This window comes from Gymnodraco acuticeps, unplaced genomic scaffold (genome assembly GCF_902827175.1).
Source record: "Gymnodraco acuticeps unplaced genomic scaffold, fGymAcu1.1, whole genome shotgun sequence".
In the NCBI taxonomy this organism is placed as follows: domain Eukaryota; kingdom Metazoa; phylum Chordata; class Actinopteri; order Perciformes; family Bathydraconidae; genus Gymnodraco; species Gymnodraco acuticeps.
The window spans coordinates 1-23242 of NW_022992164.1; the positions used below are offsets into that span (position 1 = coordinate 1).

General features: G+C 40.9%; 4 protein-coding genes and 1 long non-coding RNA gene across 8 annotated transcripts; 2 read left to right on the forward strand and 3 right to left on the reverse strand.

Moving 5' to 3' along the window:
* Positions 1 to 64: 64 nt before the first annotated feature.
* LOC117538714 (probable BRI1 kinase inhibitor 1) lies at positions 65 to 1330 on the reverse strand. Its single transcript, XM_034204618.1, has 2 exons — positions 417 to 1330; positions 65 to 304 (listed from the first exon to the last, which is right to left on the reverse strand). Exons 1-2 carry the CDS (start codon positions 465 to 467, stop codon positions 95 to 97), a joined length of 261 nt encoding a protein of 86 aa, XP_034060509.1. The 5' UTR covers positions 468 to 1330; the 3' UTR covers positions 65 to 94.
* A 381-nt stretch (positions 1331 to 1711) lies between these two features.
* Positions 1712 to 3762, reverse strand: LOC117538703 (uncharacterized protein C22orf31-like). Its single transcript, XM_034204596.1, has 4 exons — positions 3757 to 3762; positions 2646 to 2753; positions 2124 to 2359; positions 1712 to 2011 (listed from the first exon to the last, which is right to left on the reverse strand). The coding sequence occupies exons 1-4, from the start codon at positions 3760 to 3762 to the stop codon at positions 1783 to 1785; spliced, it is 579 nt and encodes a 192-aa protein (XP_034060487.1). The 3' UTR covers positions 1712 to 1782.
* Positions 3763 to 5968: 2206 nt separating this feature from the next.
* Positions 5969 to 7590, reverse strand: LOC117538705 (target of EGR1 protein 1-like). 3 transcript variants are annotated; one of them, XM_034204600.1, is made up of 3 exons: positions 7171 to 7590; positions 6998 to 7091; positions 5969 to 6885 (listed from the first exon to the last, which is right to left on the reverse strand). In XM_034204600.1, the coding sequence occupies exons 2-3, from the start codon at positions 7046 to 7048 to the stop codon at positions 6094 to 6096; spliced, it is 843 nt and encodes a 280-aa protein (XP_034060491.1). In that variant the 5' UTR covers positions 7049 to 7091; positions 7171 to 7590; the 3' UTR covers positions 5969 to 6093. The 3 variants fall into 3 exon arrangements, with proteins under 3 accessions (XP_034060491.1, XP_034060489.1, XP_034060492.1); XM_034204598.1 differs by having other exon boundaries at positions 7188 to 7589; XM_034204601.1 differs by having other exon boundaries at positions 6981 to 7590.
* Positions 7591 to 7612: 22 nt separating this feature from the next.
* Positions 7613 to 15930, forward strand: LOC117538706. Its single transcript, XR_004567895.1, has 3 exons — positions 7613 to 8619; positions 13488 to 13542; positions 15754 to 15930. It is a non-coding gene; the product is annotated as an uncharacterized LOC117538706 (long non-coding RNA).
* Positions 15931 to 16162: 232 nt separating this feature from the next.
* Positions 16163 to 22208, forward strand: LOC117538707. 2 transcript variants are annotated; one of them, XM_034204602.1, is made up of 9 exons: positions 16163 to 16229; positions 16623 to 16771; positions 16933 to 16986; positions 17692 to 17740; positions 18161 to 18220; positions 18770 to 18925; positions 19478 to 19707; positions 21177 to 21336; positions 21830 to 22208. In XM_034204602.1, the coding sequence occupies exons 2-9, from the start codon at positions 16700 to 16702 to the stop codon at positions 21940 to 21942; spliced, it is 894 nt and encodes a 297-aa protein (XP_034060493.1). In that variant the 5' UTR covers positions 16163 to 16229; positions 16623 to 16699; the 3' UTR covers positions 21943 to 22208. The 2 variants fall into 2 exon arrangements, with proteins under 2 accessions (XP_034060493.1, XP_034060494.1); XM_034204603.1 differs by lacking the exon at positions 16163 to 16229 and having other exon boundaries at positions 16591 to 16771.
* Positions 22209 to 23242: the final 1034 nt, after the last annotated feature.

Here is a 23242-nt window from a genome sequence, read left to right on the forward strand (position 1 = left end):
TGACAGAGGCTGTGGGTGGAGGTTCAGCCGCAGTTGGCTTCAAGAGGTGTAGACGCAGGTGCACTGGCAGAAGCTGTAGGAGGAGGTTTGGCTGTCAGCAGTGTCTGTCAGAATCTACATATGGGGGCGGTGGCTGCAGGAGAACCTGGTGGTGGTTGCTGAGATGGGGTGGGGCACTCTTAGTTCTGGCGATGAGCAGGAGGGGTGGTGAAGGTGGAGGATGTGGAGGAGGAGGAAGCATCTCTGGAACAGAGCTGTTGTAAAAGGAGTTGTCCTCAGGGCCCTGAAGCAGCTCCTGGTAGATCTGGAAGTGTAAGGTGTTGCATTCAAATATAATTCATCACCGAACTTCCATTAAAAATCCCAATACACTCAGAGTGTTGTTAAGAAATCTCATACTGCTATACTGTACGTACAGTGGAGCTCTCTCGTTTCATGAAGGCATCATCACAGTCAGTCAAGTTCATGTTGAGGAGTGTGAGCTCAGTCTTTCACAACGTTTGAAAACACCTGTGAGAAGAAGAACAAGTGAACTGAATGTAAACAGAGAGCCAGCTTTAATAACACAGAAATATGTTTGCATATTAACTGAAGGACTATATCTACGTGTGTTTCTCTGGTCCTTGCTGTTCCACTCAGGTATCCACATGGCAGTAGGATAACATCTGTGCAGGTTTCCTTATAGAGGCTGTAGGTGGAGGTTTGGCCACAGCTTTCTGTGGGGATCTTCATCTGAAGACGACCACTCCCCCAGTGGTCGTCTTCAGATGGCTGTAGGAATCTGCAGGTGGAGGCGGAAGCTGCAGGTTGCTGACAGAGGCTGTGGGTGGAGGCTCGGATAGCAGTTCACTTCGAGAGGTATAGGCACTGGCAAAGGCTGTAGATGGAGGTTCAGCCATTCAACAGAATGTGCAGTTGGAGGAGATGGCTGCAGGTTGCTGACAGAGGCTGCAGGTGAAGAGTGAGGCAGCAGTTTGATGCTGAAGCTGCTGGTAGAGGATGTAGGCAACAGAGAGACAGAGGCTGCAGGTGGAGAGGAGTCTGTCATCTCACAGGCTGCAGCTCAAGGCTGATGTTTTGTCTGGTAGAAGTAACAGGTGGAGGCTGGAGGGTGGAGCAGGTGTTCTGGCAGGTGATAACTGTTGCTGTTGAGGCTGAAGCTGGAGTAAGAAGACTGTTAACAGAGGAGCAGGAACTGATTCAGAGGAAGACAATTCATCAGTGGTGAGATACATTAAGATCAATGAAAGTAAACTTAACTCAACTAAATACTAACTCTTAACACTAAATACTTATTCTTAATACTAAATACTTAAACTTATTACTAAATACTTAACTAAACACTAAATACTTATACTTACTACTAAATACTTACTCTTAACACTAAATACTTAATACTTAATACTTCAACTTAGTACTTAAACAGAAAACTTAAACTAAACACTTACTCTTAACACTTTATACTTATTACTAAATACTTAAAATTAAAGACTTGACACTTAATACTTGTGCTTGGCACTAAAAACGTAACACTTAATATGAAATACTTCAAACAAATGACTATAACTAAAAACTTAAACTAAACACTTACTCTTAACACTTTAGACTTATACTTATTACTAAATACTTAAAACTAAAGACTTAGCACATAATACTTATGCTTGGCACTAAAAACGTATCTCTACACTTAATAAACTTAAACTTATCTGCCATACTTTAAAAAAAACTAAACTAAACTTAAAGCACAGTATTATTAGACATGTCAGCTTATGAGAGTGTGTCTTAGTGCTTTGCCCTTTTTGCTGGTGGATATTCGGGCTCTGGTTCACCAGAAACATCCACGTTGTAGAGCGGAGGCTGGACTCCAGCACCGTAGGACACGTCCACATGGACCAGACCGTCTTCATCCACTGTCTCTGTGAACATCGGACGGTCCAGTCGCTCCCACAGCTTCTGCTTGATACGACGACCCAGACCCAAACTATATGGACGCAGGCGACCGTCCGGGAACCTGAGAGGAGAAACACAAAAATACATCTTTATGATGAAGGAAAATAGAGAGATAGATTTCTAAGAGAGTGGAAACTCTGTAAATGAACTGACTCATTTGTGACGCAACGTACCTCAGCATGTTATCCACAACTTCATGGTAGATGAGCTGGTACTCCTCGACTGAGCGGTTGTGGATCCTAATAGGGTCTTCGAGGTGCAGGGGAGCATTGGAGGTCCGGGGGCTGGAGGCCACATTAGAGACAGGTGGCAGGTCAGCAGGTTTAGGAGGAAGAGCCGCGGAGGTCTGCTTCCTTTTCTGGGGAAGGTCTGCAGAAGCAGCAGGGCGCCGGCGCTTTGTATGTGGCACCTGGAGAAGGTCAGCAAAACACGAGAGGATGTCAGACTCTAGTAAACTTCTTACTTAACAACATACTTTTATCATTTTACAAGAGGAAACATCTACATCAGATGCAGAGGATTACTTGAAATGTGAGTATTTGGGGCATTAGTCCTGTACAATGGACCTTCTCAAACTATTTAGTATTGACAATATACTCCACTATGTGTTTACCTTTTTGTAAACCTGTCAAACAATCTTGTGGATTAAACTGTGTACAATTTCAAGGAACAGAGTTGAGGATCAGATGTCTCACCTGGTCGTCCCTGCAGCAGGAACACTGTCTGCAGACTGCAGGCCTCCTCTGGCGGGCAGAGACTCTCCTTCCTGTCTGGTTGTCCTGCGGGAGGACGGGCACTCGACCCTGCAACAACACACACTCATGTTAGGATGAGGCTCTACAAGTACATGCAGGATGGACCTTTTTCAAGTATGTTGTCATGTCGTAGTATACAAATCAAATGTGTTATAGTTTTATGTGCTGGAAGATTAACTTGCCAAAGATGGATGTGGTTGTTGGATAAAAATCATAAATGAAGAAACATGAAACATAATCAAAGTCTGAAAACCTCCTCAAGACGAGACAGGTCCGGTAACAAAACAAGAGCCACCTTTAGGCCCTCATGTCAGTTAATATTGTGCTTTAGTGACACATATGTGACGTGATTACAATGTTATATAATAAGCATATGTCTGTTTATTGTTTGAACATATAATATTGCACATGTATATGATGGAAATAATGCTAAGTTAAAGTGAGTGACTTTAATTAGCTTGATTCAAAGTTACAATATGAATGTATTTCAGCTTGAAGCTGGGTGATATAGCCTAAAAAGTTAATATAAATGATTTGTATTAGATACAACATTTATTTGTTAATATTGTCATATAGCCTAGTTTTGATGAATGCATGTGTATTTTTGGTAGTTTTTAATGCAAAGATGTATTAATTGAGTCGTCACAGTATACTTGACCTTAATCTGATAGTTACACTGTTTAATGGTAGGCCTACTTATCGTTACAGGAGACTAAATGATTTGATAAACATCAGTAAACTGTGAGGTTTCTGAAAATGTCGACGGCAAAGCACATTGGAAACAACGGGGACTTTCAACGTTATGAAATCTTACATTTTCCATAATTAAAGTGTGTTTTCTCGCTGTAATAACTCTCAGGGGTTCTCTGACTCTTGTCGGGATGTAAAAAGACTTGAGAAGAAGCGATAATTTGGCAGAATCGTCGAGTGAAAGCGGAGAAAATATTTTCGTGACCGTCTTCAGGTAGTTTTCAGGTTGTTATGGTTTAAATATTGATCCGATATTGACGCTAGTCCTGCGTCAAACCATAGCAACCATGGAATCCTCTACGTCCATTTTGTAAACATAAATATTGAATCTGTAGATATATAACTGGTATTAAACTGGAAATGTATAACACGCAGCTTTCAGTTTGCTAGCTTAGAGATAAATCACAATGTGCAGCAGAGACAAATATCAATACATGGTTTATCGTTATCTTGAACCTAAAGACGAAACCTCTATGGAAAGAAATTATGAAAGCACTTGTTATTTAACTATTAGTGGTTGGCCTACGTACCTGTTGATGTTGTTGTTGGTCTGATCATTACTCAAATACAGCAAGTTGAGCTAATGAAACATCTGATCTCAAATGTAAAGTACAATCAGCCTGAGATGAAGTCCATGTCTTCATATGAATTTACAGATCTGAATGCTTCCAGTGTCTGATATAAAACGTGTTTAACTATAAATATATAAATGCTTACGTGCTGTGATTTCATTGCAATCATCATGTAAAATATAAACTAGACTTTGTTTATATGTTCCTCTGAGTGAACCATACTGTGGCAACTGGACACAAGGACCTGTGTTTTGTTAAGTAGAACATTAAAGACAGAGTTTGTCTCTTTCATGATTGTTTTTTTGACAAAAGTTTCATGTGAAGATTTACACTAATTTAATCTCTGTTCATTGCCTTTTTTTGATATCACAGGGCAGGGCTCTTCCTGGGTGTATGGCCTTCCTGAAGTGGGACAGGGGGACAACAAGAACAACACAACCAGTGTGATCCACAGCGGTCAACACCTAGCACCCCATTATATACACGTGATTGCTTTGATATTGAATTCAATGAAAACACCTCTATTAAATAATCCTGTGTTCTGTGACATACTTTACCCTCAGTGATGTGTTCAAGCCGAACTACTTCCAAACAATGTTGTCACCAGGAATCTGTTTCAACTGAAAGTATTTGTAACAATAAACAAATGTAATTCCTTCTCCATCACACAAACAGAAACAAGAAAATGTTTGTCCAGAGGGTGGCGCCAGAGGACAGGCTGAGTTACTAAAGACCAAATGGTTTATCCTGTGAAGGAGCTATACACCAACTTTCACTGTAGTCAGTTTGCAAACATTTAAAAAATAAAATGATTATCAATCTTGTAGTTCACAATAAAAATGAATGTATCTACAAACAAAAACGTTTTAAAAACGTATTTAAAATGGGATGTCAACTTGTGAGTGTGGTACAATTGGTGCCACACTGCTGATATATTAACTATTACTTCCATGGACAGTCGATTCAAAAATGATGTGCTGGTTATAGCAAGGGATTAAATTATGGCATTTTGTTTTAATCATCCTTCAAGATAAAACCAGTATAAGTAAATAATGAAATAAAGACAATGATCATTTTTAAAGAGCATACATTTCTTTTTTCAAAAGGTAACTCCTGTAAAAGGTAATTATACAAACATCTAAAATGAAGAATGACTGCAAATCAAGAATCTGGCTCTTTCCAGAGAAACTTAAGAAACAATACCTGGCTTGATCAAAACAGCTGCCACTGAATTGCACTTTATTACCGTCTTTAATACTATTAATAGTAGGTAAAAATGTACAAAAGTCTTACAAAGAAATAAAAACAGTATAGAGCATGAGAAACAGACTTACATTTCAACACTGCCAGACTGAAAGGTTGTTCCACAAGCAAACTGACCCCCTATTCCATCATTCTTAAAACATGGCAAATAAAAATCAACACAAAATCCTGGTTCCCTAGTTAGGGATTACTTTTTTAAATCCATCCATCCTGAGGGGGGGGGGGGGGGGGGGGCATGGACCCAATTCCAAGCCAATCTACTCAATAATTGTCAAAATGTGTCACTAAAAACAGAAATGGTCAACCTCATAGTGACAGAGGAAGGGGATCTACCCATCCCTCTGGGGTTCAGCACTGTCCATCAAATAGTTGAGCCAAACTGTTGGCAGGCTAAACAATTATTGATATTGAACCTGCACATGTACATTGGAGTTGTAACTAGTAATTGACCAATCAATAGGTGCATCCAGAGAAAAAAATACCAACTTCTTTGATTATTGATGTATCCTTTAAGTAATTATCCATGGAAAAAATGCCAGAAAATGCAGTTTTTAGATCTTGGCTTTTCTCTGTTAAATATTATATTAAAGTCAACATCTTTGGGTTTGGACCATAGGTTTGGACTCAACAAAACATTGAATCACTTGGACTTTGAGTCTTTTGAGGTTGTTCCTTTTTATTATTTTTGGACAATTTATTGAACAAACAGTTTATCGTAAAAGTAATCTGCAGATTACTAATTAAAATAATAATTAGTTGCAGCCCTAATATAAACACTTAAATACTGTGTTCAAGTGTGGACACTACACTTTCTTTCCCCAAACTATCTCCATCTTCGCCACATGGGCCTTGGATGATTTGGAGAAGGTGCTTTTAACTACGTTGAGAGGAGCAGATTTACCGCTGAGGTAGACCTTATTGAGACACGAAGGAACCCAGGACTCCTCTTCCTCCTCCTTCCCTACAGCTTCCACTCCTTTCTTCTTGTTCAGGGTACATGAATGGGCAAAAATGTATCCCGTCATAAAGGCGTGGAACCCGGCATGGTGCGATCCTGAGTCGGCGTTCTTCTTCTGCTCAGTCTTGGACGATTTCTCGCTTAATTTTTCACTTCCTCCATCTTTTGTTCTGCTTTCTTCACCACCATTTGTGTTGGTTTTTGCGTTGTCATCAGTAGTGGGTGTTATTTCAAGTGTGTTGTCTTGGCTCACTCCGTTCCCCTCGATGTCTGTTTTCTCTCGTTCATTCTGTTGGGTGTCCATTAAAGACCCTTTTTCTGAGGATGACTCGGCCCCTTGCTTCTCATCTGGCGTTTCTTGCAGATCCACCGCCATGTGGGGGATTTTGTGTTGAGGGGCACCGTCTTCCGCTGCCTCGCCTTTACCTTTCCTTTTTTCTTTACGTCTCTTCCTCTTAGGCGGTGGCTGCAGGAGAAGCTGGTGGTGGTTGCTGAGATGGGGTGGGGCACTCTTAGTTCTGGCGATGAGCAGGAGGGGTGGTGAAGGTGGAGGATGTGGAGGAGGAGGAAGCATCTCTGGAACAGAGCTGTTGTAAAAGGAGTTGTCCTCAGGGCCCTGAAGCAGCTCCTGGTAGATCTGGAAGTGTAAGGTGTTGCATTCAAATATAATTCATCACCGAACTTCCATTAAAAATCCCAATACACTCAGAGTGTTGTTAAGAAATCTCATACTGCTATACTGTACGTACAGTGGAGCTCTCTCGTTTCATGAAGGCATCATCACAGTCAGTCAGGTTCATGTTGAGGAGTGTGAGCTCAGTCTTTCACAACGTTTGAAAACACCTGTGAGAAGAAGAACAAGTGAACAGAATGTAAACAGAGAGCCAGCTTTAATAACACAGAAATATGTTTGCATATTAACTGAAGGACTATATCTGCGTGTGTTTCTCTGGTCCTTGCTGTTCCACTCAGGTCTCCACATGGCAGTAGGATAACATCTGTGCAGGTTTCCTTATAGAGGCTGTAGGTGGAGGTTTGGCCACAGCTTTCTGTGGGGATCTTCAGGGGGAGTGGTCTTCTTCAGGTGGCTGAAGGTGGAGGTTTGACCGCAGTGATCTGTCAGAGGGCATGGCGTATATAGAGGATAAGAAATATATCCACAGAGACCTGAGAGCAGCCAATGTCCTGGTGTCAGAGAGTCTGCTCTGCAAAATCGCTGACTTTGGACTGGCAAGAGTTATAGAGGACGACGAATACTCTGCCAGAGAGGGTATACTTTTTCTGTTTGAATGTCCATTGTTATTTTTCAGTATTTAGCTGACTCCCAGGGGGATACTTTTGAAAAACCTAAAAAAAAAATCGAAGTAGAATTGATGAACTATGTGTGTTTCAAGAGCCAGACTTTTGGTTTCAGTTGCCAGTTCCTCTACTTTTTCAAGCTAAAATAAACCACTCAGTGACCAACATAGGTTTAAACCATTCTTTCTCCTTTCATACTAACACCAGTCTAGTGTGTGAAAATGTATCTATGTGTCATCATAAACCTGATGATTACTGACCTGGAACCAGGAAACACTGAAACTCCCTTCATAGGAACATTACAAATAAACGCAGGTTTTTATTCTGACCTTCATTTACATATTCCATTGCAGTATGGGTCATACACGTGGACATATGGAGTTTTTTTCCATTCAGCAGATGAATTTGATTTGAATTTAGATACTAAATGAACGGCATATTTAATGTTTTTCAGTGTCAGTTTCCTGAACATACTAGAGCCACCATTCACAGGCTTTTACTGTAAGCAGAATTAATGGCGTTTATTAGTTGTGACCTTTAGCATAGATTTGCAGTTTTATGGCCATACTCTACCAACTCCTTGGCCTAGTAGGCTCCCAGATAGCAAAAGATATTAATTCAACATTGGATTTTGGTTAGATTGGTTATTTTTGGTTGAGGTTGAAAAATCAATGTTGATTCGATGTGTTTTTACAAATACCATTTCAACGTTTGAAAAAATGTTGTTGAATCAATGTAATATAGATGCCGGTTTTTCAACGTTGAAATTCCCTACATTGAATTGACATTGTTTCAACGTGTGGCGCTATCCCCTCTCGGGCGAGATCATGACCCAGCGTCGGAGGCGGGGTCTGGTTCTTTCCTATGAGAGCTGCTGTGCATGAAGACAAAATGGCCCAATTTTTGAGAGAGCGAAACGTCACAGATTACCCGTCATGCCTGTTGCACATTGCACTTAATCTTGAAAGCACGTTGGTCACGTGAAAGAGCGTACACCTCAGGGTGTGGAGGAAGGCAGGCAGTTCAGTTGCCGCCAAGCCGCCTGAAGAGAAGAGACAGATATCACAAATCGGTAAGAAATGTAACGTGACCGTTGTGCATGCCTACTCTATATGTTCACCTCAGTTACACCCCGTTATGTTTTTTTAGGCTATTCAGAGCGCAAAAGAGGGAACTAATTACTTATAATAATATATATCATCAACGAATTTAATGTCGTTCATCCCATGACGCAGTTGATATTTTATTGCCCTGACTAGCACCTAGCTAACGCAGCGCTAGCTAACATAATCTGACATTAAACTCTACCATCCTACAGAAATTACATAAAGTGTCCACTGATGCAGTCAAGCTAAAGCATTATTTAGGATATTTGGGTGAAATTGTGCATATTTTTTGTTATAATATAGCCTATATCATAAATTAATTAAACAGTTCATCGCATGACGCAGTTGATATTTTCTTGCCCTGGCTAGCACCTAGCTAACGCAGCAGATACACTAGCTAACACAATCTGACATTAAACTACCATCCTACTAGGGATGCCAACGATTAATCTATTATTCGTTACAGTCTCCATAATCGAAGATTATTTTTAAAATTCGATTTTATTTATATATTTTTTTATTATTTATGTTTTTTTTTCTTTTTTTCTGGCTTAGTTTCAACCAAAATATAGACTAATAATAGTAATAGTATTAATAATTGTAAATGGCCATTGGTCACAACACCAGTTTTGACTGTAAAACTTGGAGGAAGCCAGCAGCGCAGGCTGCCCTGCGCAGACTGCTGCTGCAGCTTGCTACACACCGACCCCGCCGATTTTGATCATGGTCAGTTTCTGGCATCCCTACATCCTACAGAAATTACATCAAAGTTGGTCTGATACAGTCAAGCTAAAGCATCATATAGGATATTTGGGTAAAATGTATGTCCTAGGGGTCCTGGACTCCTGGTTGAAGACCCATGGAATAAAACGTGTAATTCTAGGGAATTTCTTCAGTACAGTTATATTTGCATTGCACCAGGAGGCTGATATATATTTGAAGAGTTTGGTTCCAAAACGCTATAAATCCATGTTGATTAATTTGAGTAAAAATGTATTTTCTTTACCAAGAAAAGTGGCAAGTGAAAACCACTATTTTCTGTTTCAAACTTTCACATAGCATCTTGAGGTTATAATAACATTACAAATTAAAATCCAGAATTTGATTTTCAAAGATTTATTTTAAAAACTGATAATTTTTTCCCCAAAATGCAATAAATCCATTTTATTTTTCATATTGAAACTGTGCAAAAATACATAACAGTAAGTCAGTTGATACATACAGTATGAAAACCTCTGAACTTGGTCAATACTAAACTTATATATGGGTACTGGGCCAAAAATACATCAATCATCGCTCCCAAAATGTATTTAACGGGTCATCTTGTTAATGATACACATTCATTACAACAATAAAACATTACATGTGAGGAACATTTATCATGAACAAGAACAACAATATCACATTAGACCACATCAATTCCAAAATCACATTCATCTTTGCCATGTTACATTCATAGCAGTGCTGTACGTTGTACGATTGTCTTGTGCATACTATAAATCCATTGCATTCATATATCTGTGTAAAGAACTGTAAAGAAGATTGAAAACTGATTTGCACAAGTCTTGTGCATACTATAAATGCATTTAATTAATACAGTGTTTCCCACAGATATGAAATATACTTGGGCGGCTGGTGGCAAGGAGGGGGGGGGGGGGGGGGTGCGCGAAAAAATAAAAAAAGTTTTAACAACATTATTTATTGACTTTTCATTCCGGTATAATCATTTTGCTCAAAGATGGCACTGTTTGTCAGAGCACTTCATCCTTCTGGGATTTCATGAAGAACAGCTCCAACGCCTGTGTGTATGGGAACGCCTCTGGTGCTGGTCCATTAACTGCCAGTGTTTCCCACAGATCTGAAATATACTTTGGGGGGTGGTGGTAGCGGGGGGGGGTTGAGGTGACGTGCAACAACATTAACCTTTCTGTTGGTCGCTTGTTAGCAGACCCTTCACGCGATGGCAGAGCGAACAGGTACAGGTACAGGCAGGGCCCATAATGATAGCCCTATCGTTTAAATCTACCACCCACACATGAACATATGGAAATGGGTTACTATTTAAAAAAATAAATGTATTTATTAATGTATTTAGGAACCTATCCATGTGATTTTTAGTGGGGGTCGACCTCAAATCCTCTAGGGGGGTCCAGGGGCATGCCCCCCGGTAAGATTTTATTTTTTATTTTGGAGTTAAATGCATCAATCTGGTGCATTTTGAGGGGAAATAAAGAGACTAGATCTATGGAAACACCTATATTAAACAGAACTGTATACATTTCAATAATCATAAAATCATGGCCATAACCAACAACATCCCATTTCCAATATGAAAAAAACACTGAAACTTGTTAATTTATTTTTGGTTCATTTATAGTTGTGAGTGTGTCTGAGCTCCTGAATCAGCCTCTCCTGTCTCCCTCCTCTCCCTCCTCTCCCTCCTCTCCCTCCTCTCCCTCCTCTCCCTCCTCTCCCTCCTCTCCCTCCTCTCCCTCCTCTCCCTCCTCTCCCTCCTCTCCCTCCTCTCCCTCCTCTCCCTCCTCTCCCTCCTCTCCCTCCTCTCCTTCCTCTCCCTCCTCTCCCTCCTCTCCCCCTGCTCCTCTTTGAGGCAGCAGCAAAGACTAGTTTTCTCTCAACAAGTTTTAAAAGTGTATCTTACCTTTTTTCACCTATAGTTAACTTTTTATTTATTCATTCATGCATATTTTACTAATCACATTACATTTCATTTAGCTGACGCTTTTATCCAAAGCAACTTCTAATGACCGATTACAGGGACATTCTCCCTGGAGTAACTAAGGGCTAAGTGCCTTACTCAAGGGCACACTAGTGGTGGTGTTCCTGGCGGGAATTGAACTCACAGCCTTCCGATCTTCAGCCCACCTCACTATCCATTAGACCAATCACTACCCTCTCAAATGGAAATATGTGTTTACATAAATGGTGACCACACCGTTTGAGACCCACTTAGAACTTAGACTAAGTTAACTATCTAAACACTCAGAGAGTCCTTTACCTCACCTGAGCTGAGGTTATCCCGAGCTTGAATGACACACAGAGACCAATCGAGGGCTTTGATTTATGATCTGTATGACAGTGGCCATGTCGGCATCATGTGGACAGCCAGTCACCCTGTGTGAGGCAGGCCACTTAACAGGCCAGAAGGAGGCGAGATCAGAGCAAGGGAGCGAGGGATCATTGTCTACAAGTTAATCGATCGCAGATGGCGTCGTGGTCACGGACGAATAAAAAAAAAAAAACATTAAAAAAAAAAATTATAAAAAAAAAAAACTAAAACTAAATGGGTCGCGAAATATACTTGGGCGGCCGTTAATATACCTGGGCGGCCCGCCCAAGTATAGTCTATGTGTGGGAAACCCTGTAATATAACTATATTTCTGTGTAAAACATTCAATAACTTATCATTCATTAAGAGTGGAATGGTCACTCTCAAAAGGCTGGCACAATGGGCAGCTACTCTTCATGACTGTCACAGTCAACCTCATTCATCTATGACTGAGAGTGCATCATCCTATTTATGTAGCCTATGTATTGTATGTGTAAGTACCTACTTAGGCTACTGCCTACTTTTCTACATTAATTCATCTTGCAATAGGCATATTTATCAAATAACAATGGCAGATGACCAGCGAACTAGGCTAGGACATTTGTGCCCAAGCAATACATCAGACAGCTTTAGGCTAAGTGATACTAATTCCTTAAGTAGGCTACATTTTAACATGAAAACAAACTAAAAAATAGCAAGAAACTTAAACATTAAAGATTCAACAGAAAAGCTTAATTGTGCCTTGTTCACTTCATGATATAACCTAGGCTACACATCAGGCTGCATTGAAAAGCCAGTGATGTGCTTGTTGTGAATTAAGCTGTCATTATCTAGCCTGTGTCCAGCCTATCACATCAACATAGCGTCGTTTAATGATCCACACGTTTTAAGAGCAGGCAGTCCTGTATGAATAATATAATTCGTAAATCAAAATTAAACTCACCCAAAACGCTGCAAAAGGTGGCCTTGCAGACAGGAATCTTTGTGGGATGATCTTCGGTCAGCAAATGATATTCATTAGTGACCTCCCTATCCTTCTGCATATCGCTGTTGACAACCTTTGGACGTCTCCGCTGAACTTTTTTGACAGTGATCAGCTGCAAAAGGACTTGATCCTGCTCGATTTTAGTAGATCCAGAGTAAAAACACTGAACGTTTTTTAATAGATCCCCTGGGGTCAATGTGTCTGCGTGACAGAAGTTTGCTTTTGTATGAGAATGATAACAAGCGACAGCCGGCATTTTTCCTCCTCCCGAGTGTCTCATTTTCTTAATCTCCTCACGTACATGATTACATTTCGATGGCTTGCGTTTCTTCCCCACCGCAGAAACCACCACAGGTGGTGCCGTCAAAATTATTCATGTTTTTATTGTTTGTTGAAGTAGATAATGACGAAAGCCGGTACATTCAGGGTGCTGCCATTATTGTTTACACTGCGTGGAATGCTCTGTGATTGGTTGAGGTGCGTGGAATGGTGCGCTGTGATTGGTTGAGCGGATGTATCGCATTCTGTAGAGAAGGGAGACTGGCGTTTGTCGCTGTTTGGAAAGAAAGTGAGAAAACAGGACAGAATAACACGGCGGATATCGCGTTTTGGGGAAAATTGAATGTTGACTTTTCAATACCGACGAAATACAATACAGATTTCGGCGGGAACTCATTTTTTTCAAAAGTGGCGTTTATCGCGTTTTGGAACCAAACTCTTCATTTGTACTGTTAGTTTATGCATACTGTTTTTTAATCTGCTTTGTTTTCCTCCATTTTCAGGATTATACTACAAGACGAGTCAAGGGGATCACTGCAATACACAAGGCCAAGTAAAGTAATTATAGCAGCGCCACCTCTCTTTACCTAAGATGGCTTCTTATTGGTCTAAAAGACGTAGAGTCATCAGAACTGTAAGGGACATGGAGAAAGATATCCTTAAGGAATACGAGGAAACTCTTTATAATAACAAGTCACATTTAGACCCCTGTGTGAATAGGGAACCACCCTTCAGAATCTCACACGTTTCCCAACTAGATACACCACTAGCTTCCCATGTACACATGAATCATTGAAAATGATCATACTGATGGTAGTTTAGCTGGAGATGATGAAGTTGAATCAGATCATGTACAAATGGGAAATGATCATACTGATGGTAGTGTGGCTGGGAATGTTGAATCAGATTCTGACTCCGACAGCCATGACGAGCATCAGCCTAGTCAGGATCTGCTTATGAGGAGCCTAAGATATTGGGCAACATCCTACTCAATCAGTCTGGTTGCTTTGTCTGCTCTGCTGTCCATCTTAAAGCTTTTTCACCCTATGCTCCCTAAGGATGGAAGAACTCTGCTTAGAACACAACATGATGTTGCAACCACTCAAATGCAAGGTGGCGAGTACTACCATTTTGGATTGGTGCAAGGGATACTTTCACGATTGAAATGTTTGAGTTTACCAGTGAGCCTCAGAACTCTTACTTTACAGTTCAACATAGATGGTCTCCCTCTCTTTAAGAGTTCAAGACTTCAATTCTGGCCTATACTTGCAATTCTGAAATGTGATTATACTAAGTCCCCATTTATTGTCGGTATCTTTTGTGGTTTAAGCAAGCCCAAGTGTGTTGTTGAGTATCTGCAGCAATTTATTAGCGACCTTAAAAATGTACTGGCTAATGGCGTTGTTCATAATGGTAACCGATTGAAAGTACTGGTTTCCTCATTTGTGTGTGATGCTCCAGCCAGAGCCTACGTTAAGAATATCAAGTCACATAATGGCTATTCAGGGTGTGACAAGTGTGATCAACATGGTGTGTGGAGGAAGAAAATGACTTATCCTGAAACAAATGTCAGGCTCAGGACAGACTCAAGTTATTGTGATATGATTGATGAAGAACATCACTTGAAACAGACACTCAGTCCTTTAACAGGGACAGTAAAGATGGTTTCTTCATTCCCAATAGATTATATGCACCTCTGTTGTCTTGGTGTGATGAGAAAACTGTTGAATATGTGGTTAAAGGGCAATCTAGCCACTAGGCTTCCTTCACAAACTGTTAACAGTATATCAAGCAAACTGCTGGGGTTACATTCCCACACCCCTTGTGAATTCAATCGCAAGCCAAGGGGTTTGAATGAGCTGGATCGTTGGAAAGCTACAGAGCTCCGATCCTTCATACTGTACTGGGGCCCTGTAGTTCTGAAGGATTGCCTTCCCAGTGAGATTTATGACAACTTTATGTTGTTTTCAGTGGCCATGTATTTGTTTTTGTCTCCTGGAATTTCTGGCCAAAAGGTTGAATTAGCGCATAGATTGATGATTTCCTTTGTGGAACACTTTGGACAGTTGTATGGCAGGGATCAGATTGTGTTCAGTGTACACCAGCTTATACATTTAGCCGATGAATACAAACAATTTGGACCTTTAGATAATGTTTCAGGATTCCCTTTTGAGAATTATCTTGGCCAAATAAAGCATCTTTTACGCAAGCCACACCAACCTCTACAACAGGTGGTCAAAAGGTTGTCAGAACAGCCATGTTGTGAGGTTCCATTACCAACAGATGAACCAGTCTTACAGAAAATCCACACTGATGGTCCACTCCCTCAACATTTCGGTGTTGCTGTACAGTACACAAAGGTCTCCAGTAGTCGTTTTACCTTGTCTACAAAGCAGGGGGATAATTGTATTGAGGTGGGACATAGTATTGCAGTAGTGCAGAATATAGTCCAGGAAGAAGATGAGGTATATGTGATCTTTAAAAGGTTCAGACACCAAGAATCATATTACACTTATCCCTGCGAGTCCTCATGCATAGGTACATACAAGGTTAGAGAGTTGTGTGACAATATCGGGGTTGGTAAACTTGGATGTATCAAACGTAAATGTGTTCTGTATCCAGAGTCAGAAGGAAATGGCCTCATAGCTATTCCAATAGCTCATATGCAGTAGCATACCGCTCATACTGCTGGGCGAGTAAATGACATCTTATAATTTATGAGCAGGTTTTTTTTTTAATCATTTACATTATTTCCTTTATTGTATACAGAATGGAAAGGGAGGTGGTGCTTTGGGCCGTTGTACTTTTTCCAAATGGCGGAGCTGCAACAGTTCTTGCCAGCTGGTTCAGTCTAAAGGAAGGTAAATTGTTATGGCCCCCAAAAAACATGTATTTGAAGGCCCTTAAAGAACACATGACGGCCCATATAGGATGGACCACATATGCGAATGTCCGGCTCTTGATTACTTGTGGTAAGTAGTCACTGCATTACTATTGTCTATTTTCAAGTATATAGGTATCCACACGTTTTATGGATGGCAGTTTGAATGTGTGTGGTGCCATACCACATATGACATATGTGTCACAAGTGAGACTAGTCAGTAAAATGTCATCCTATTATTTTATGCTTTTTCTTTTACAGAAAAGGCCAAACGATACGAAGAAAAGTATGTGAATACTGGATGTCCAACCACTGATCTGAGCTCTGAGGACGAAGCAGGTGAACGTGGGAAAAGAAGAGTAAGGTACAGTTGAATTCCTGTAGGAGGTCAGGTTCCATGTCTGGCCTGACTTTAACCCTTATCAAACAACGTCGCATTGATAAGAACCAGTATGCGTGCATAGGCTGGAACCAAAAGAACCCAACCGCTCATAAGATGCAATGGAGAAGTGGTCACAGCACTCCCAGTGTGGAGGAAGCAGGCTTAGGATGTTTACTTTGATCGCTCCCTCTTGAAATATATAATCCTTGGTTTCTGTGTAAAGAATAAGTAAAAACCCCACCTCCAGTCCTGTGATAGACTAGTGTCATCTCTATGTGTACCTGTACGTCAAGCGGCCTCATTCTACAGAAATGGGCCATGGGGCAAATTAGTTCAATTAATGGGAATGTTGAATGTTTCATTTTTATTTTCCAGGCCAAATCCTGTGTACATGGAGTCAGATGGGGAGTCAGAAACCAGCTGTGTGAAGAGAACATTTGCCAAGCCACCTGATGTTCATTGTCCTACAGTGCTCCCAGAATCCAGCCAGTACCCCTCAGGACCAACCCCAAATGCAAGCAGTGGTATGTCATTACTTATTAAAATGGCAGGAACAATATGTAATTGCATGTGAGCTTTAATTTACAAGCATTTAGTTCCTCCAACAATACATTCAAACATCAGTCATGTGATATGTGTTCAAAAGTTACAGCATCCATTATTCCTGTCTTTTGTTCCCTTTTAGCCTCTGGAGGAAGCCACTCGGAGGATGTTCTGTCAATTCACCAGGCTGACAATGGTAAGTGAACCACTTCACACTAGGGATCGACCGATATGGCTTTTTCAAGGCCGATACCGATTATTAGTAATCAACGAGACCGATAACCGATATTTGGAACCGATATACATTTGCAGTAATATCAGAAAATCTTGGTCTCAAAATGTAGAAGAACACAAACTCCAACACAACTTCTTTGAAATGCCTTTTTATGTTTGCTGAACTTTTCAACATCTTAAAACTGGTTTCCTCTCTGTGACCCTGAGTAAAGTCAATGAAATAGAAATAAAATGAAAACTACTAAAACTTGTTCTGAACTTCTGATATTTGAGTCTCACTCATTTAGTAGTCCCAATTCAGCAGCACCAGATTGTGGTGCAGAAAGCAGAGTTGCTGCGAGGCTCCACTAGCAATCCCCCCCCTCACAGTTTATCCGCTGCGAGACGCTACCCTGTGTAACTGATAGAATTGGATCGGGACATTGCTTGTGTACAGAGTGGTGACTGCAACCAGAGAAACGGCCGCATCAGATCCAAAGTTTTATCGGCAATTTGATTTAAAAAAAAAAAAAAAGGCCGATAGCGATAATCTGTAAAATGCGGAATATCGGTCTGGATAATCGGTCGACCCCTACTTCACACTACTACCTCCGGGCGGACAGTATGTAAATGTGCTTTGTCCGAGTTACAGCATTCATAGTTCATGTTTTGTGTTCTCTCATTGTAGGCTTTTGTGGAAGCTATTTGGCGGAGTTGGACCAGTCACTGTAATGATGGTAAGTAAACTAATGGTGTAAAAGTCAGGCACATTCATGTGGCTGCCGATGACAATTTATTCAGGACACCGGAAATATGACCCAATGTTTCAGTCTCTCCGAAACGTTGGTCATATTTTCTGTATCCTGAATAAATGGTCATCGGCAGCCACTTGAGTGCACCCCTCGTTATTAAGTAGACTAATAGGCTATTATGTGTCTTTTATCTTTGGATCACAGGAATTATCAGCACCTTAGGTGGGAAACTATTCTTTAATTACTCACTCTGTAGTCAAGTGTGTTCATCCCTCAGGTCTCCTTTATCTAAAGTTGGAAAGTAACTATATGGGGCTAGCTAGGTGCAATTGCTATATGGTGCTCATGGATAACAACTTTGATAGTGCTCATTTGCCTTATTTAGTTATTTCTCTCTTTTTCTAGGATTGCCAACATATAACTCCAGCCCCTACCACGCTATGCCATTAGAGAAAGCAAGGAATGGTATGTATTTCTCATCTTAAATGTTGTTTTTATAAATGTTAATATAAAGAATGAATAGCAGCTCAGTGGCCTCGTGGTTAGTGTCCGCCCTGAGATTGGGAGGTTGTGAGTTTGATCGCCGACCGAGTCATACCAATGACTGTTAAAAATGGTACCCGATATCTCCCTGCTTGGCACTCAGTATCAAGGGTTGGATTGGGTTAAGTCCCTGCGACATACTAGCATCATGTCCAGGGGGTGTACTTGTACATCATGTCCAGGGGGTGTACTTGTACATCATGTCCAGGGGGTGTACTTGTACATCATGTCCAGGGGGTGTACTTGTACATCATGTCCAGGGGGTGTACTTGTACATCATGTCCAGGGGGTGTACTTGTACATCATGTCCAGGGGGTGTACTTGTACATCATGTCCAGGGGGTGTACTTGTACATCATGTCCAGGGGGTGTACTTGTACATCATGCTGCGGAAACAGGATATCGGCTCCTATGGGCCAATGGTTCTCATGGCTTACTTATAAACAATTAATAATGGTGTCTTGTCTTTTAGACGGCGGTGCCAGCTATGCACATGGCTCAAGATTAGCTGACTTCAGCGCACTGGGCTTGGCTCACCTGACCCCGCAGCACCCATCCCACCCCCCTTCAGCTCCAGAAACACCACGGGGGAGATTATATGGAGAGGAATCAAGCAGAGTGTTGAAAGGCAAGTATCATTTTCTGAGCAGGTTCTTAACCGTACTGATGCCTTCTGAATTGAGAAACCTATCCCTTGTGACTTTCCCATCTTTTCATGTTTTTTGTCATGGTGTTAAGGCTTAAAATGTAAGCACTTAAACCTGCACTATGTAACCTTTTTGTGATTACAATGTTATTTTGTCCAATCTGTATGGTAGTGTTAATACAATATCACTTAAAATTGGGGTGGTTGATTTTGGTCTCCCTGCTCTTCTATTGAGACATTTAGATCCTTTATCTAGGTGAGACATGACCTTGGTTTGACAAAAATTATGACTTTATGGTCAATGTCTCCCCCGAGCAAGCAGGCAGGCTCTATAAACTCAGTGGTAAATATTTCAGCAGTTGTGGAGACCTGTGTTCAAATCCAGGGTAAATAGGAAAGTTACATAGTGCAGCTTTAATGGTTACTGTTGGCAAACACTTATCAGTGAGTTACTTAGTGTCATTCTAAATTATTGGAAATTAAAAATCTATCCTTGAAATGTAAATTAAAACCTTTATTTTTTTATTTTTCAAGACATTGCTGCCATGACAACCACGAAGATGCTTACCGAGCTATGTATGGAGGTGAAGCAGATCTCACGTGACATTAACTTTATAAAGACGGAACTTGCTAAACTAAACATTCATGGAGCTGGACCAGAGTCACAAGAAGACAACTTCCCCATAATGCTTCCACTCACCAACGAGGAGAAGTTTGATGAGACTGAAGCTGCTTTGAGGGAGGAAGCAGTCCGTCGAAAGATGGTGAACAATTTTTACACAAAGCATTTTCTCTATAATCTGTCGAGGCTTCTAATATTTTCTGTATGCATTTGCAGGTATCCTGTGGATCCTTATAAGTTTTAAAAGTCTTACATTTCTTGTTTGAAATCTTAAGGGCTTATGTCTGGAATTGTAGGAGTGGATGCATTACATTTCTTTTTCACTTGGATGTGTGTTTGACAGAAATATTGTAAAAATACTAGGGGTGCACCGAATGGGAACTTCTTGGCCGAAACCGATACCGAAAATAGGAAACAGTTGGCCGAAAACCGAATGCCGAAAGGCCGAACATGATTAATAGAAATATATATATATATAATGTATACATTTTTTACCAATGTTGTTCAGCTACCTGATTATGGAAATAGACATGATTATGGCAAAACTTCACTTAAATAATAATCACTATTATGGGTCCATAAAACATTTATTCAGCACTTTTGAATGCATACAGTACATTTATATATGTCATGTATTATTGCTAAAAAACATGATATCGCAGTCTTAGTGTCGCCAACTCGTTTCTAATATGCAAAGACAACAAATGCGTCTATGATGTATTTTCGATCAGACGAGATCTCTCTCCCCCGTCTGTGTGCGAGGGGGCGGGGCAGTTTACACACACGCAGCTGCTACATGCAGCGGAGCACACTGCGGAGATGGCGGAGAGAACGCGCTCCGAGGTGTGGTTAAACTTTACCCGTCTCGATGTGGAGAATACTTGTTACCATAAGTGCAATAAGAGTTTAGCATGTAAGCACGAGCAATTTGTCTAAACATTTAGCAAAAGTGGACCGCATGCAGACGGAGGAATGCACCGGATTCGACCGTCTTTCTAGCAGCTCTGTAGCACCATCCACGAGTAACGTTTCCACGTCAGGTGTTATGTATGCTAGCAGCAACACACGGAGTTAACTACATGATACAAACATGGGTTAATGATTAGAGGAAACTGAGTTATTTAGTTTGTTAAAATGTCAGCTATTCTGTTTACAGTCTGTCATCAGATTATTTAATACGATTTGTTAAAGGCTCAGGGCAATCTCGATGACAAAGGTCAATGTCCCCCCCCTGTGAGCCAGCCGCGAGCATGGTCGCCGCGTCTTTATTACGTCATCACAACAACACGGTGATATTTTTTCGGTGCTCCTTTTTAACCATTTTCGGCCGATAATTTTCGGTGGCCGAATATTCGGTGCATCCCTAAAAAATACGCCTCGCGAATCACGATAATATTTTTCTTAATCAATATTTGACAATTTCTTAGGATTGCCAATTTGGTTGTTGGCATTGTTTGTCGATTAGTTTGGACACAGTAGTGGTCTTATTTCTTCCTTAGAGGTAATACAAATGTGTTCAAATTCATTACATTCGTATTTATTTATAAATGAGAAGATGTCTATTTACATAGTACACTGTAGCACACTAATCATTTTCTCTCGTCTGTTAAGATTACCCGCCTGGCATTAGTCGGAGGGACCAACTCGGAAAATATGATCCGGCGAATGCTATCCGCTGCCATGACAAACAGTCTAGCCTGCATCTTCAACTGGGTGGGAAAGGGAGAGAAGAGGGCCTTCAAGGACACGCTGATAAAGGACTGCATGTTTGGTGAGCCTGCACCTCAAAATACTAGGTTTACTACTTTACAACAGATTTGGCAAATATTGATTTTAATTCATAAGTCTTTTACATTTCTTTCTCAAGTTGATAAGAATGGATGCAAAATGCATCCATTCTTATCCTTATCTTCATATAAGTGGTCCTCATTAATGCTCATAATAGGATGGCAGCATTTCTGTCTACTCGCTCTGCATCTCAAAGGTGGGCTGTGGACATTTCAGAAACCTGCCTACCATTGATGATGTCACTGATGGGCACGTTTCTGAACTGTCCACTACCGTCCTCTGAGACACAGAGCGAGTAGACAGAAATGAGTAATAGTGTGAATCAATTATATGAAGATGTGGTTGACGGGTGAATTGCTCAATTAAGGCCGCCTGAAAACCTAGTACACTAAACAGTACACACTGGAACGCATCCATTGCAGCTTTCTTCTTCTTATTATTTCAATAAACAAAAAATGTAACTTCTTTTTTTTCAGCTGCTGCTCGTCAATTTGACCGCAGGCTGACGGAATTGACATTCAGGGTTGGAGTGCAGAAGTGGCTACGTTACGCACCGGAGAGGAATGGCGGTGTACCAAGGAAAAAATAGTTAAACGGACATTGTTCAAAGTTGGGGTGTTTTCGTTCATGTTGAACTGGGGTCTTATAGATCTGAGTTTATAGTTAAGACTGCCTTTCCACCGAGTATGACAACCCTGTTTGCAGTTGCCAGGTTTTTATGTCATCTGGAGTTTCAGAGCAAATATAATTTGAACTACAGTTGATGGCCAGATCATTGTCTCTAAGGAGCTTCCTCCACTTAAAGGTCCCATGTCATGCTTTCCCGGTTATTACCCGTCCCCTTGTTGTTATGTAGCTTTTTCTGCATGTAAATGGTCTGCAGTCAGAAACCCTCAAAGTACACCCTGTGCAGGTTTCCTTATAGAGGCTGTAGGTGGAGGTTTGGCCACAGCTTTCTGTGGGGATCTTCAGGGGGAGTGGTCTTCTTCAGGTGGCTGAAGGTGGAGGTTTGACCGCAGTGATCTGTCAGAAGCTGCAGGTTGCTGACAGAGGCTGCAGGTGAAGAGTGAGGCAGCAGTTTGATGCTGAAGCTGCTGGTAGAGGATGTAGGCAACAGAGAGACAGCGGCTGCAGGTGGAGAGGAGTCTGTCATCTCACAGGCTGCAGCTCAAGGCTGATGTTTTGTCTGGTAGAAGTAACAGGTGGAGGCTGGAGGGTGGAGCAGGTGTTCTGGCAGGTGATAACTGTTGCTGTTGAGGCTGAAGCTGGAGTAAGAAGACTGTTAACAGAGGAGCAGGAACTGATTCAGAGGAAGACAATTCATCAGTGGTGAGATACATTAAGATCAATGAAAGTAAACTTAACTCAACTAAATACTAACTCTTAACACTAAATACTAAATACTTAAACTTATTACTAAATACTTAAACTAAACACTAAATACTTATACTTACTACTAAATACTTACTCTTAACACTAAATACTTAATACTTCAACTTAGTACTTAAACAGAAAACTTAAACTAAACACTTACTCTTAACACTTTATACTTATTACTAAATACTTAAAATTAAAGACTTGACACTTAATACTTGTGCTTGGCACTAAAAACATATCTCTACACTTAATAAACTTAAACTTATCTGCCATACTTTTAAAAAAAAAACTAAACTAAACTTAAAGCACAGTATTATTAGACATGTCAGCTTATGAGAGTGTGTCTTAGTGCTTTGCCCTTTTTGCTGGTGGATATTCGGGCTCTGGTTCACCAGAAACATCCACGTTGTAGAGCGGAGGCTGGACTCCAGCACCGTAGGACACGTCCACATGGACCAGACCGTCTTCATCCACTGTCTCTGTGAACATCGGACGGTCCAGTCGCTCCCACA

Bases quoted from the DNA above. Each gene is read 5' to 3' on its own strand.
- LOC117538714 (XM_034204618.1), bottom strand. From the start codon at position 467: ATGAACTTGACTGACTGTGATGATGCCTTCATGAAACGAGAGAGCTCC. The intron at 305-416 runs GTACGTACAGTA...TTACACTTCCAG, and splicing joins TGAAACGAGAGAGCTCCACT to ATCTACCAGGAGCTGCTTCA.
- LOC117538703 (XM_034204596.1), bottom strand. The intron at 2,360-2,645 runs GTGAGACATCTG...GACCTTCTCCAG, and splicing joins CCTGCTGCAGGGACGACCAG to GTGCCACATACAAAGCGCCG. The intron at 2,012-2,123 runs GTACGTTGCGTC...TTCTCCTCTCAG, and splicing joins GTTGTGGATAACATGCTGAG to GTTCCCGGACGGTCGCCTGC.
- LOC117538705 (XM_034204600.1), bottom strand. From the start codon at position 7,048: ATGAACCTGACTGACTGTGATGATGCCTTCATGAAACGAGAGAGCTCC. The intron at 6,886-6,997 runs GTACGTACAGTA...TTACACTTCCAG, and splicing joins TGAAACGAGAGAGCTCCACT to ATCTACCAGGAGCTGCTTCA.
- LOC117538707 (XM_034204602.1), top strand. From the start codon at position 16,700: ATGTTCATTGTCCTACAGTGCTCCCAGAATCCAGCCAGTACCCCTCAG. The intron at 18,221-18,769 runs GTATGTATTTCT...CTTGTCTTTTAG, and splicing joins ATTAGAGAAAGCAAGGAATG to ACGGCGGTGCCAGCTATGCA. The intron at 18,926-19,477 runs GCAAGTATCATT...TTATTTTTCAAG, and splicing joins ATCAAGCAGAGTGTTGAAAG to ACATTGCTGCCATGACAACC.